At 33.9% G+C, this 13,732-nt stretch overlaps 2 protein-coding genes across 2 annotated transcripts; one reads left to right on the plus strand and one right to left on the minus strand.

Moving 5' to 3' along the window:
- The first annotated feature begins 1,996 nt into the window (after positions 1-1,996).
- LOC104212167 (subtilisin-like protease SBT5.3) lies at positions 1,997-7,780 on the plus strand. The gene is made up of 11 exons (XM_009761373.2): positions 1,997-2,164; positions 2,268-2,377; positions 2,470-2,567; positions 2,799-2,963; positions 4,626-4,734; positions 5,113-5,647; positions 5,814-5,911; positions 6,010-6,255; positions 6,362-6,476; positions 6,564-6,777; positions 6,933-7,780. The coding sequence occupies exons 1-11, from the start codon at positions 2,072-2,074 to the stop codon at positions 7,466-7,468; spliced, it is 2,319 nt and encodes a 772-aa protein (XP_009759675.1). The 5' UTR covers positions 1,997-2,071; the 3' UTR covers positions 7,469-7,780.
- Positions 7,781-8,456: 676 nt separating this feature from the next.
- On the minus strand, positions 8,457-12,862 carry LOC104212166 (cytochrome P450 724B1-like). The gene is made up of 9 exons (XM_009761372.2): positions 12,554-12,862; positions 12,116-12,440; positions 11,520-11,672; positions 11,096-11,356; positions 10,160-10,246; positions 9,969-10,047; positions 9,642-9,748; positions 9,056-9,177; positions 8,457-8,799 (listed from the first exon to the last, which is right to left on the minus strand). The coding sequence occupies exons 1-9, from the start codon at positions 12,772-12,774 to the stop codon at positions 8,706-8,708; spliced, it is 1,449 nt and encodes a 482-aa protein (XP_009759674.1). The 5' UTR covers positions 12,775-12,862; the 3' UTR covers positions 8,457-8,705.
- Between the last annotated feature and the right edge of the window lie 870 nt (positions 12,863-13,732).

Here is a 13,732-nt window from a genome sequence, read left to right on the forward strand (position 1 = left end):
AGAAAATAGAGAAACAAGATAGGGACCTGATCCCTTGTGTTTCCCTAACAGCAATATGAAAGTCAACTGCGCACAGCTGGAAAGTGACTGCCACAGAAACAGTGCAGCAGTTTTGCAGTCACTTGTCCTTTGACCAACGAAGTGCTTACATCATTCAAGTAATGTCATCAAAGGTGTATTAACAAGAGTATTACAACAAAACATCACTTGAATACTTGGGAATTCACTTCAAGCATTCAAGCCTTCTGAGATAGTGAACTCAATTCTCAAGAGCCTCAACAACAAAGTTAAACGCTACTATGGACCAGTTCCTAAATTCAGTATTTTATTGTCCTTAGTTGAGTTGTAACTTTGTAATTGTTCTTATTGTAATTCCTAAATTGCTTAGCTAGAAGCGTTACTTAGGAACCCCTTTGTAAAACCATAAACTCTTTGTGTTTGTGTCGTGACGAGAGTTAGTCATGAGTTGAAGTCTTTGTAATAGGTGTATTGTAAAGTGGCTTTTAATAAATATATTACGAGTTAGTGAGGGATTAAGAATTTAATTCCTAGATTGCATAGGTTGTAATCTAAAAATTGCTCATACTGAAGTTGAAATCCTACCAGTGTAGGTCGTGATTTTTTATCCCCTTGAGCAGGAATTTTTCCACGTAAAACTCCCTATTTTATTTACTTACTGTTTTATTAGTGTTCTCAGTGAAAACTCATAAAGAACCTGGTACTCTATAGTTTGATGGACTCATATAAACTATTACTCTAGCTTCTAAATCTTTTCAAAATTAGCTGCTGTTTTCACACTTTATTCTCTCCTCCGTCCAACTGTGAATAGGATTGGTCAGCATACATTACGGCGACAAAATACAATATACAGAGTGTTGCACATTTCTGTTCGAATATGGACCTCAAAAACCGCAGAAAATAAAGCCATATATTTCTGGCACACTCAATACTAATAATTTGATAAATTTATTTCCTCCTATTTTTCCTGTCCCTTTTTGTTCTTTTACACATAATGATAAGTTTGTTAACGTAAGGACGCTACTTATTAAGTTTTTTCCTTATAAGAAAAGCCAAGATAAGAGAGAAAGAATAAAATGATACTCTTCAAATTGAATCTTGTGTTTCTATGTATTGTAGTGTGACACTTTATTGTTACCTTATTAAAATATGAATCAGAATCATAAGCATCGGACAGGTGGGTTTCTATTATATTTATTCAATTTATAGTGATATTTTTGGCTTTTTTACTTAAGCTATAATTTGGATGAAGTGATTTTGAGTGCACTAAAATTTCGATTTTTGTCAAAAATTATCTCATTGGATATAGAGTCAAAAATCGTATCCCGAATTCTTCTTGACTGTGATCATCCGAATCAAGAAAAATGGGCCAATTACTATCTAGAAGGGAAAAGAAAAAAATATCCATTGGTCATTTAGAAAATTATTATTTTTTAAAATGACGAAATTTTTTGTCTTTACCAGGGTGTCCCATTGGATATATCTGCTAGAAAAAACAAAACCGTCAAGCAACCTCTATTATTTTAAATAGTTCACATCCTTCTACTGGTCCCATACTCCTATTCCTATTATTATTACCAATAAAAGGGATGGCTTTATTCAAAGAATTCCATACATTATTTATTAGCTTTTAACGAATTAGTAAAGGAACTCGAAAAGGGTAACATTATGTTTAATTCATGAATTATTATTAATAAAACAATGGAAACATATTTATAGAATGATTATATTAGGAAGAATTGAGTTAAAATGCATGAAAAGCTTGCTTATACATTATTGGATCTAGACTAGATTATGGTCAAGGGTGTTGTATACTATCACCAGACACAAGCCGTGAAATCTTTGAATTTAAACCATGCAATAAATGGATACATTTCCCACTAATTAAAAAAAAAAACAAGATTCATTATTTTTTAATATAACAATTCATTGAAAGGTCAACTACAACCAAAAGAGTTCTCTTTAAATAGAAACTGTGCGTATTGAGAGTGAAAGGACTAAATAAAAGGCAGAGGTGTAGTTGCAGTAGTAGTAGTAGTAAGCAAGAAAGAACATGAAGATAACAATGGGGGCAAACTCTGCCCTTTTATGTCTCCTTTCAGTTCTTTTTATGTTATTGCTTAGTCCCACATTTGCCATTAAAAAGGTAATTAAGCATGTATTTTTTTTTTTCAGTTTTAGTTCGTTTCATTGTTTACACAATTACTATTTGGAAATATTAATAATGATTCAATGTGATTTATGTATAGTCATATGTGGTGTATATGGGCGCACATTCACATGGAAAAGAAGTTTCATCCATTGATTATGATAGAGTAAGAGATTCACATCATGAGTTTCTTGGATCATACTTGGGAAGGTAATTACTTAGTTTTTTTCTTTTTAAGTAAAATTAATTCCCTTTGATTTATGTGAAGTCAAGAATCTTACACGTTGAAATCTCAACAACAGCACTGACAAGGCAAAAGAAGCAATTTTCTACTCTTACACTAAACACATCAATGGCTTTTCTGCCATGCTTGAAGATGATGAAGCAGTAGAAATTGCAAGTAAGCTATCTGGTGTAGTCTTGTTATTTTCTGTAAATTAACATTCAGATTCCTGCCGCTTAGAGTTTTTTCCTACCAGGGCTCGAATTCGAGACCTAATATTAAGAATGTATTCTGGTAAAGCTCATGTGTTATGAATGTTGTGGCAGCGGTACACAAAGCATCTCACATTTATGCAAGGTCTGGAAAAGAATCGCACCCCTGTCAATATAATTTTTTTTTGTTTTGCAGAGCATCCCCAAGTAGTATCAGTATTTCTAAACAGGGGAAGAAAACTACACACAACAAGATCATGGAACTTTTTGGGATTGGAGAATGATGGAGTTATACATCCAAGTTCATTATGGAAGAAGGCAAGATTTGGAGAAGATACAATTATTGGCAATCTTGATACTGGTAATATTTTTTTATTCACTATTTTATACTCAATTTACAGATTCCAATTTTTTGTGTTAAGTCAGATCCAAACTTCTGGTCCTTTTCATGTTTGAATATTATTCTGCCAAATTTTCAACTATTTTCTCTTAGTTACTCTTTAGTCGAGAGGAGGGGAGTCTTGGAGTAACGGTAAATCCGTGTGACCCTATAGTCACGTGTGGAATCAGCTACTGATGTTTGTATCGGGTAAATTGTCTACATTATACCCCGGGACCATTATACTATTGGGGTGCAGCCTGTTTTTACTGTTTAGTCAAGAATAGGCATGTGAAGAAAATTGAGCTTGCAATAAGTTGCGCTTAGATCCTTGACTTTGCTGATGTAAAAAAAGTTTTCTTCTGTGATCCCATAATTATGATAAGGACCTTGTTGGAAATTTGCATGATTTGTCTTGATAGCAATAAACTATAGTTTAATATTTGATATTTCAAGATCTCATTAATCTCCTTGCCTTGGCCAACCCACTTTCACATATAACAAAATATTATTTATTTGACAGAAGCTTCCTTTTTGAATCATGTCTGCACCTTTCAGTAGTTGAAAGAGTAAGCATTTGAGAAGTATATTATTTTATTCATCTTTGGGTTGGTTGGGTCAATTAGAGAATATTTTAGTTAGAAACTTAGAATTGAAATTAGTATTCTGATTGTCTGAAAATGGGAAAGTTATTTTGCTTTCTGTGCAATCCTAGGCAAAGCCATGTTGGGAAACTACTAAGCAATCTAGAAGCTAATACCTGCATTTATTTGATAAACAATGTTCATAAAAGTTGAGGAAATTCAATATTTTTTTTCATGTTGTTCAATTATCGATATAGCTTGTGTTGTCCTAGCACAGACAAAGGCCTACATACTAGTGGATTGGTGCTGTCACTGAAAACAAAGTACAAGTTGGAAAACAAAAGCAGAATTATAAGAACAGAATATGTGGGGAAAAAGCTTAGGTTCTGATGCCCTTACCTCAAAAGATGGATAATTTCATCCTTTCCTCTTTTTCTTAATTAGTCAACCTTTTGCAGTTACCAATTCTCATACTATAACTTTTCCCCTTCAACCGCTCAACTTCATTCTATTTTTTGTGTCTGAAATCCATGATATATGACATTGTTGCAATCAAAAAAGTAGTCCGGTACACGAAGTATCCGTATTCATGCAGGCTCCGGAGAAAGGCCATACCCCAAGGGGTGTGATGTAGGCAGCCTACCCTGATGCAAGCATCAATGGCTGATTCCACTGTCTGAACCCGCTTATAGGTCGTACAGTGAGAACTCTACCGTTGCTTCAAGGCTCCCCTTCACATTGTTGCAACAATAAGGGATAAAATTAATCTTTATGCTTAATAGTCCACTCACTTGGAAACTGAGTTAGACTAAATATAACAGTAAGAGTGCATTATTGATTAACTTTCTTTACTACATTATGTTCGAGCCGTGAAAACTACCATTAATGCTTGCATTAGGGTAGGCCGTTTACATCACACCCTTGGGATGCGGTCCTTTCATAGATCCTGAGTGAATGCGGGATGTTGTGTGCGACAGCTGCCCTTTTTTCTCTACTACATTATGACTTACTGCTGATTATCTCAATGCTCAACTTTTTGTGTGATATGGGTGTGGACCAGGTGCCTGGCCTGAATCAAAAAGCTTTATTGATGAAGAATTGGGACCAATTCCATCAAAGTGGAGAGGAATTTGCCAAAATGATTCTGATCACACCTTTCAGTGCAATAGGTACTGTTTCCCTCAGTCCACTTTTTTCTTTTACCATCTTATCTGCACAGCTCGGCAAACAGAATTTTGCACTTTAGAACTTTCTGTTCACTGACATTGTACCCTCCGAAATTTCAACCATACATCTTTCTTTATTTTTCTTTTTTTTAATAGTTTGTAAGTTTTGGACAACACAAGTAATTCTAAATTGATTGTTAATCTGTTCCCTAAGTCACCAATCCGTGATAAAATTGGCTTAAGTAGTTAAAAAAGAACCCTACACAAAGCAAGGAAGAAAGCAGAATAAATTAACATGTACATCCGTTTAGGATATGGATTCTACATTTTAGTATTGGAATGAAGATTTTGACATTGAAGTTATGTTCATCTTGAATAAAGGAAGCTAATTGGAGCAAGGTACTTCAACCAAGGATACGCGACTCTAGCAGGATCTCTAAATTCAAGTTTCAACACACCACGAGACACGGATGGACACGGTTCCCACACATTGTCCACAGCCGGTGGAAATTTTGTTCAGGGAGCAAGTGTTTTCGGGTATGGAAACGGAACAGCAAAGGGTGGATCACCAAAAGCAAGAGTAGCAGCTTACCGAGTTTGTTGGCCTCCAATTATGGGCAATGAGTGCTTTGATTCAGATATCTTGGCTGCTTTTGATATGGCAATTCATGATGGCGTGGACGTGCTTTCGGTATCACTTGGAGGAGATGCTGGAGCATATGTCAATGACAGTGTTGCTATTGGTTCATTTCATGCTGTTAAGCATGGCATTGTTGTAGTCACCTCTGCTGGTAACTCTGGTCCTGGTCCTGGTACAGTATCAAATGTTGCACCTTGGCTCATAACCGTTGGCGCGAGCACTATGGATCGTCAGTTTCCCAGCTATATCATCCTAGGAAACAAAAAGCAGTACAAAGTAAGGTTCTTTTCCTTTCTCTTGTGCACTACTATATCAATAAAGATGTATAGGAGCAGAACAATTTCTGTTTATATATATGAATTGTTGAATCCGAGGTGTAACATTCTTCAATTTTACTGTATATTGTTTTCTTGATTTTATGAACTGAGAATATATTTGACAGGGAGAAAGTCTTTCAGTTGAAACACTGCCCAAAGGCAAGCTCTTCCCTATTATAAATGCTGCTTCGGCAAAAGCTCCCCATGCTTCAACCGACGATGCGTGAGTATAATCATCTTACTTCACTAGATCTTACTACAACTAAATCTGAGAGTTTGTTGACTGACATTTACTTTTTTCTTTTTCTTGTTTTACTGCAGACAATTATGCAAAGCTGGGGCACTGGACCCTAAGAAGGTAAAGGGAACTATTTTAGTTTGCCTAAGAGGAGATAATGCAAGGGTTGACAAGGGACAGCAAGCTGCTTTGGCTGGTGCAGTTGGAATGGTTCTAGCAAATGATTATGCGTCTGGGAATGAAATTATTGCTGATCCTCACGTCTTACCTGCTACGCAAATTAGTTACACTGATGGACTTGAACTCTTCGCTTATGTTAATTCAACAAGGTAAAATAACTTATGGATGGATTTTAACTTATATACACTGATAGTATAAGGACCGGACCGTATCTAACAACGCCACTTCATTTTCTTTTTTAAACGCTTTATGCAGGACACCTACAGCTTCTATTACACATCCAAAAACTCAACTTGGAACAAAGCCAGCTCCAGTCATGGCTGCCTTTTCATCGATAGGGCCAAACACTGTTACGCCAGAATTTCTTAAGGTTTTACAACAAATTCAACATTGTTATTTTTTAGTTTATTAGCATGATGTCCTTCATTGGGTCATTTATTTGGTATTATGTTTGCAGCCTGATATTACTGCTCCAGGAGTGAGTGTAATCGCTGCCTATACTGGCGCTGAAGGTCCAACAAATCAAGATTTTGATAAACGTCGGGTTAAATTTAACTCAGTTTCAGGAACTTCTATGTCATGTCCTCATGTTTCTGGTATTGTTGGTCTTCTGAAAACCCTTTACCCTACTTGGAGTCCTTCTGCTATTAAATCTGCAATTATGACCACTGGTAAGAACAAAATAACCTTTTCATTTACACATTTGAATATATTACATAAGTTCCTAATTGTTAAAAGTTGTAAAACGCGCATTTTCTGAGTCTCATGAAACTTTTTATCTGGTTTTAGTTCTGATTCTGGTGCCATGTTATTTTTTTGTGGACAGCGAGAACACGAGATAATGCTATAGAGCCAATGTTGAATGCTAGTTACATCAAAACAAGTCCATTTGCTTATGGAGCAGGGCATGTACGGCCAAACCGTGCCATGGACCCTGGTTTGGTGTATGACTTGACTATCGATGATTATTTGAGCTTTCTCTGCGCTCAAGGCTACAATGAAACTCAAATCAAGACATTTACACAAGGCCCTTTCAAATGCCCTGAGCCGATTAATTTCATTAACATGAACTTACCCTCAATTACAGTACCTAATCTCAATGGTTCAGTTACTGTTACTAGAACTTTGAAGAATGTTGGATCTCCAGGTACATACAAAGCCTGTATTCGTCGCCCCATTGGAATTTCAGCTGTTGTTGAGCCAAATAGTCTTGAGTTCAAGAATATTGGTGAGAAGAAATCATTCAAGCTTACTCTGAAGGTTAAAGGATCTAAAGGTCCAAAAGATTATGTATTTGGCCAGTTAATTTGGTCATACGGTAAGCACTATGTTAGAAGTCCCATTGTAGTAAAATCCACATAGTTAGGTTCTTTAGATTGTTACAAGTAATTAGTTTAGTGGGAAGTTAATTCACTGAATTATTTCTCCTGCCCAGCAAAAAGAAAGAAAGTAATGTGTAGCTCTTGATGGAAAATCTTTTAGGTACAGTTCAATGTTATCTGAAGATATCCAATTGTTAATTGTGAAATGTCGACTGAGAAACAACACGCGATGAATTCTTAGCTGTGAAACTAGTAACACTGTTTATTGTCAGCTTTGTTTTAAACAATGGTTTTCATATACCATAAATGCGATGTATACATGAAATTTGGTGCACAGTTCATTTTACCTCAATCTATTGGAACAGCTTACAAGTTTTTGTTCCTTAACAATGCATTGTGAATATTTATTGATGGATTGCGACTAATTGTCTTATAGTGGACATTAGAATCGAACAATTAATTAGGCAAGACTTAGGGCTCATTTGGTACAAAGGATAAAAGGATAATTAATTTCGAGATTAAATTTAAGATGATTTTATTTCATATTTGGTTGGGATAAAATTGCAGTGTAACTAATTTCGGGATAATTTTGTAGTGATAATATTATCCTCGTAGGAGGGTGGGATAACAATCCCGAAATAACTAATTCCAAGATAATTAATCATGTGATATCTTGTTTCCAACCAAATGACCCCTTGGAGTAAGCAAAACAAAATATTCTAATTCATGCTTGGTGGCATATGGGTGGTTAAGGTTGGCATCCCAGATATTGAAAGCATGATTGGCAGGGGCGAGCTCGGCGGGTTCGGTTGAACCAATAGCTTTTGCTTAAACAGTGTATTTGTGTTAAGATTTTTAATAAATTTAGAACTCAATTATTAGCAATTGAAATCGTTGGTCTAAAACCTATAAACTATAAAATTGAAATTCTGGCTCCGAGCCTGATAATTCGTGTATAAATCCTAGTTACAAAGATCAGTATGAAGTAAACTGACGGCAATGAAGAAATTGCAGAATGATTATCGAAATTCATTGAAAAGCTGTAGCGTGGAATTATGTATAATGATCATACACATAAAGGAAAAAAGGAAATCTTGCTTTTCTTCTGTACGATGAGGGCAAAACAGATATGTGAAGGAAGAGCTCTTCATAGTCTACAGTATACGAATGATATAGCATTGGACTTCCTGATTTTGATGCTGTGATTGGAATTTTCAGCACAATGTGGCAATAGCCAATGGATCTCATCCCATGACCATACTCAAATTATTGTAGGCCTAGGTAGAAATTTGATGCAGTCTGATTGTTAAACCATTTTGGAACTCAACATATGGATATGCAATGGGTTGTTCACCTTCTTCTACATCCCATCTACATAACATGTCACCATATTTAGCACAATAAAAAAAAAACTTCTAATGAAAATTTTAACTACGGAAAATAACAAAAACCATACAGAATATGTTCACAACACATCATTGATCATATATGTTGTTCGAACTCTTCAAAATACTACCATGCTCGTGTCAAATTTTTCAAAAATATACTACTTTTGACATTATTAAAGAGTTTGAGCAACACAGCTGACCACCAAAGAAATGGCAAGAAATTTATATTAAATATTTACCTGTACTTTTGTACGAGGTGGTGGAGGAAGAATGCTACCTCAACCTTTGCAAGTTCAAATCCAGGGCAACACCTTGACCCTCCCCCAAAAGGAGTCAGTTTCTTGCATATTTGTTCATCGCTCTAAACATTTAATTTTTATTGCAAAAAAAAAAAAAAAAACAAGAAAAAGAGAGTTAACAGCTTGACAACGAGCCTTAAAAGAAAGAAAGGTGAATAAGAAGAGAGGCATGTGGCTTTGTTTAGAGGGGGATATGGGTTAATTAACCCTTTTGTTGCGACATAATCACTTCTCATAACTTAGATAAAGGTTATTTTCTTCTCTAATTATCATATATTTTTTTAAACTCAAATAATTATCACGTGTCTTATATTACTGACGTCGAAAGTCCACAATGACAAAGATCTTGACAAATATCAAAATGGGATTTAACTAATTATATACAAAAAATTTACTGTATCTTTATAATTTGACCTGTAATGTACTTACTACTCCTACTTTTTATTTATTTTATTTATAAAAGAAAATTATTTGCAATTACTTTATTCTAATTGTATAAATATTCTTTACACTGTAATATAATTACCTCCCATCTCCAAGGATTAAACTGGAGGGCATTTGCATGAACTGATGGGTCCAAGTGAACTGCACTAAATACTGGTAGGACCTTCCAACCCGCTGGAATCACACAATCTACAATCATAATTTCAACAAAAAGAAAAATTCATTCTTAAATGTCAAGCACAATTTAATATTATCTTTATTATAAAAAATAAAATAGCTTCTCTTCTTTTATAGCAATACATTTGAAGAAAAAAAAAGTAGAATTGTACAATGCTAATAAAGGCTCATGCATGCATAATTAGGGATAAACAATTTTTTAAGTATTGGACCATTACAGGTCAACACAGACCTCTAAATTTGACATCTTTAAGGGCCTTTCGGTGCACAAATTTGACAACATTCCCATATCTGAGAGCTTCATTTATTACCTGTATTTAATAAGAAAATAAATTTAAGTTAAAAAAAAACTATTAATAAAGATAATAAAGTCTAAATATTTATAATATTCAGTAATCATTGCAGTCTGCGCATTCTCTCCACCTTTTGAGTGAAGTCCATCTTCTTGTAATCTTCCCAATTCAATAACTCTTCCTTTTTCTTCATGCTTCTTACGTTATGATGCTCTACCTACATTAGTTTTTGCAATGAGAGTTGAAAAATCAAGAGAGATACGGCAAAACTAATGATTATAAAAATGCAAAGATTTTTTTACACTAATCTATTAGGTAACTACTTCTTCCGTTCTAGTCTATGTGAACCTATTTCCTTTTTGGTCAATTCCAAAAAAGTGACCCCTTTCTAAATTTGGAAACAATTTAGCTTAAACTTACAATTCTACCTTTAATGAGAAGTCTTTATAACTACACAAATACTCTGGCCCCTTTTTGACTTATTTAGGACCACAAATTCCAAAAATCTTATTTTTTTATAAACTCCGTGCCCAGTCAAACAGGTTCACATAAATTCGAATCCTATTTAAGAAAAAAAGAAGACTTTTGAAATTTGTGGTCTTAAACAAGTCAAAAAGGAGCCCAGAGTATTTGTGTGGTTATAAAAGATTCTCATTAAGGGTAAAATTGTGGGTAGAATTGTAAGTTTAAGCTAAATTATTTCCAAATTTAGAAATTGGTCATTCTTTTTGGAACGGACCAAAAAAGAAATAGGTTCACATAAACTGGAACGGAGGAAGTATAAACTTTATATATTTGAAAACGATGTAAAAATTACTATAAGTCACAAAACTTAGTAATTCAAAATATTTAAAGGCATATTCAAAGAAAAACTCGTTTGACTCTTGAAATTTAAATGATGTCACATAAATTGGAACATATGAAATACTTATCATAGAAATTTGAAATTTGAATGATGTCACATAAATTGGAACATATGAAATACTTATCATAGAAATTTGTACGTAATTAGCTTTAAAATGGTCTAATATTGTGCAAGTATATAGGGATAAATGCATGTAATTACCTTGAGTTGATCAAGAGCATTTTGTGATTGACCAACAAAAAATACAACCATTGCCATTAGTAACGAAGTGGTCTCGTAACCACCTAGTAAGGAATCTAGAACAAAGCTAACTTTTTCATCTTCAGATAAGGTATCAAGACAAAGAAGTATCTCAAGAAAATCATTCCTTTTTCTATCATCACTACAGCAGCTTCCACCATCATTTATTCTTCTTCTTTCCTCTATAATTGCTTTGACAGTAGAAGATATTCTACTTCTAGCCTGTAAAGAAGAAGACGTCATGGCCAAAAAAAAAAGTTGAATTTCACATGCCTACTTTTAATCTTTTGCAACAAAAGCATATCTAAAATAAAAAATGCCTATGCTTTTAATTTTATTAAGTAAAAGAATAAAGAGGACATATTGATAAGTAGATGAGGAGAACCTGCACAGCTCTTGCATATGGAGTTCCAGGTACGTAGAGTGGTAAAGAAATTAGCCCTCTCATAAATGCTAAAAAATCTTGAAGAATTGTTGCACTTTGTGGATCTTCTGGAGTTAATCCAAGAACTTGCTTCACTATCACATTGAATGAAAACTGCACACAAGAAACCAAAATTATGTAATAATTCTAAATAATAATTGCGATCAAAACTTTCCAACACAAGTTTATTACTAGAGTATAAATTCTATGTACTACAACAATAATAATAACCTACGCACTATATTCCCACAATTGGGATATGAGAAGGGTGGCCCTATCTTATGGCAGAGAGAAAGGACGTTTCGGTAGAGTACAATAACAACACAATGTAACTCGACAAGTAGAGTTTGGGAGGGTAGTATGACTTTACTCCTACTTTTTGAAGATATATAGAAAGGTTGTTTGGTAGACCTTCAGGAACAGTGAAGGAAATCAACAAACAATAGCAAGAATAAATGATGCTACTTAAGAAGTATTGATCAATAACCAAGAATAAATGATACTGTAACATGTTATAACGTGCTAAATTATATTGTCAGTGCATATATAATTTTTACCTTCCTTGACTCCTCCCAGAAGCTGACTTGTTTTTTATTTTTCCAAGACTGAAGAATCTGAATGGCTGATTTTTCAACATCATTAATAAACTCAGGTTTAGATTTGATGGTGCTGATGAGTGATAAAGAAACATTCCTAAGCCTTTTGTGTGTGTCACCAACAGCCACAAGCAGTGAAACTTTGCCAAGAATACCATGGATTGGTTTTGGGTAGCTGCACTGAAATAACTTATCTTCATTTTGTAGTATGAAATAGTTAAGGTCCTGGTCACAAGAAACCACCGTTGGAGAGAAAAACAAATGGGATTTGAACACTTTCCCATACCTGATCAAAAATCAAATTGTACATGCAAAAATAATGTTTAGCACTAATAACAAAAAGGGGTATATATTATTATACTTTCAAGAAACATAATTATGAAGAAGCATGTTACTTACCTAGAACAATGTTCTTGTAGAAAATTTCCAATAGAATTAGAAGGGTGAGGCTTTAAAAATGAAAGGGTTTCTCCTAATAAAGGCCATCCGAAATTGCCCTTGGGAACATGACCAAGCTTAATATTGATGAACAAAGGCCAAAAATGGTTCAAAACTATGCCAAATACAAATCCAACCAAACCAATAACTAATGTCACAACCAAAAGGCTACCTTCAGCCATTGAAATACACTCAATTTTGACTTGGTTTTGTTTGGTTGTAGCAGAAGAAATGTTTTTTTATGAAGGTGGCAGGCAGCAAATTGAGGTTGGGCTTGACCGGCTATATATAGAGGAGAAGGGAGAAGAGTTGTTTATAGTTTGAAGGAGCATTGTGTTAATTTAACGAGAGAAAAGCAAACAGGCTTTTATTTATTTGCGTTGAATATTATAGTCGGCGAAATTAACTTTTGTCAGTTGCATAGGAAATGAAATCAACCTAGTCTGGGATCTACGCATCTACAAAATAGTAGGTACAGGTCATGGATAAAAGATACTGTACCATTTATGAATAAGATTTGACTTATGTACACAATATATTGATCATTTTCTTAAATTATCAATATATTTTTAATATGTTACCAATAGAAAGCAACATCATCATTTAGACTTTGCTAGTGGAGTAATTTTTATGAATAATTATTTGTAAATATTTTTTTACCGAATTTTTATACTATCAGTATTACTTAAGAACTTTAACTCAAATGAATTACCCTAGTGTTACGTTAGAACTTAGAAGCGAAAATTGAATTATAAAAGCTTATTTTTCTTCGGCAATTAATTTTACAAGATTAATTCACTTAATACCTTTCTGGTGAAAAAATCAATTATTAAATATGAACCAGAATAATAACACGTTAAAAAATAAGCTAGCAGATAAATTAGTAACTTCTTTTATTAGATTATCATCTACTTATTGTAGCGTGACAGAAGTGCCATCCAGAGGCCATAACACTTCCTTCAATAATGATGCATTTTACTCTCTCTATCCTAATTTATGTGATGGAGTTCGAATTTTGAGAGTTAAACTCTTAATTTTGATCATAAATTCGGACGTAGAATCTTTAAAGTTTTTTGAAATAAAACTTAATATATATTTTAAAATTGCGCAAGAAATACTATAAATCATAATAACTAACAA

Source organism: Nicotiana sylvestris, chromosome 7, assembly GCF_000393655.2.
Source record: "Nicotiana sylvestris chromosome 7, ASM39365v2, whole genome shotgun sequence".
In the NCBI taxonomy this organism is placed as follows: domain Eukaryota; kingdom Viridiplantae; phylum Streptophyta; class Magnoliopsida; order Solanales; family Solanaceae; genus Nicotiana; species Nicotiana sylvestris.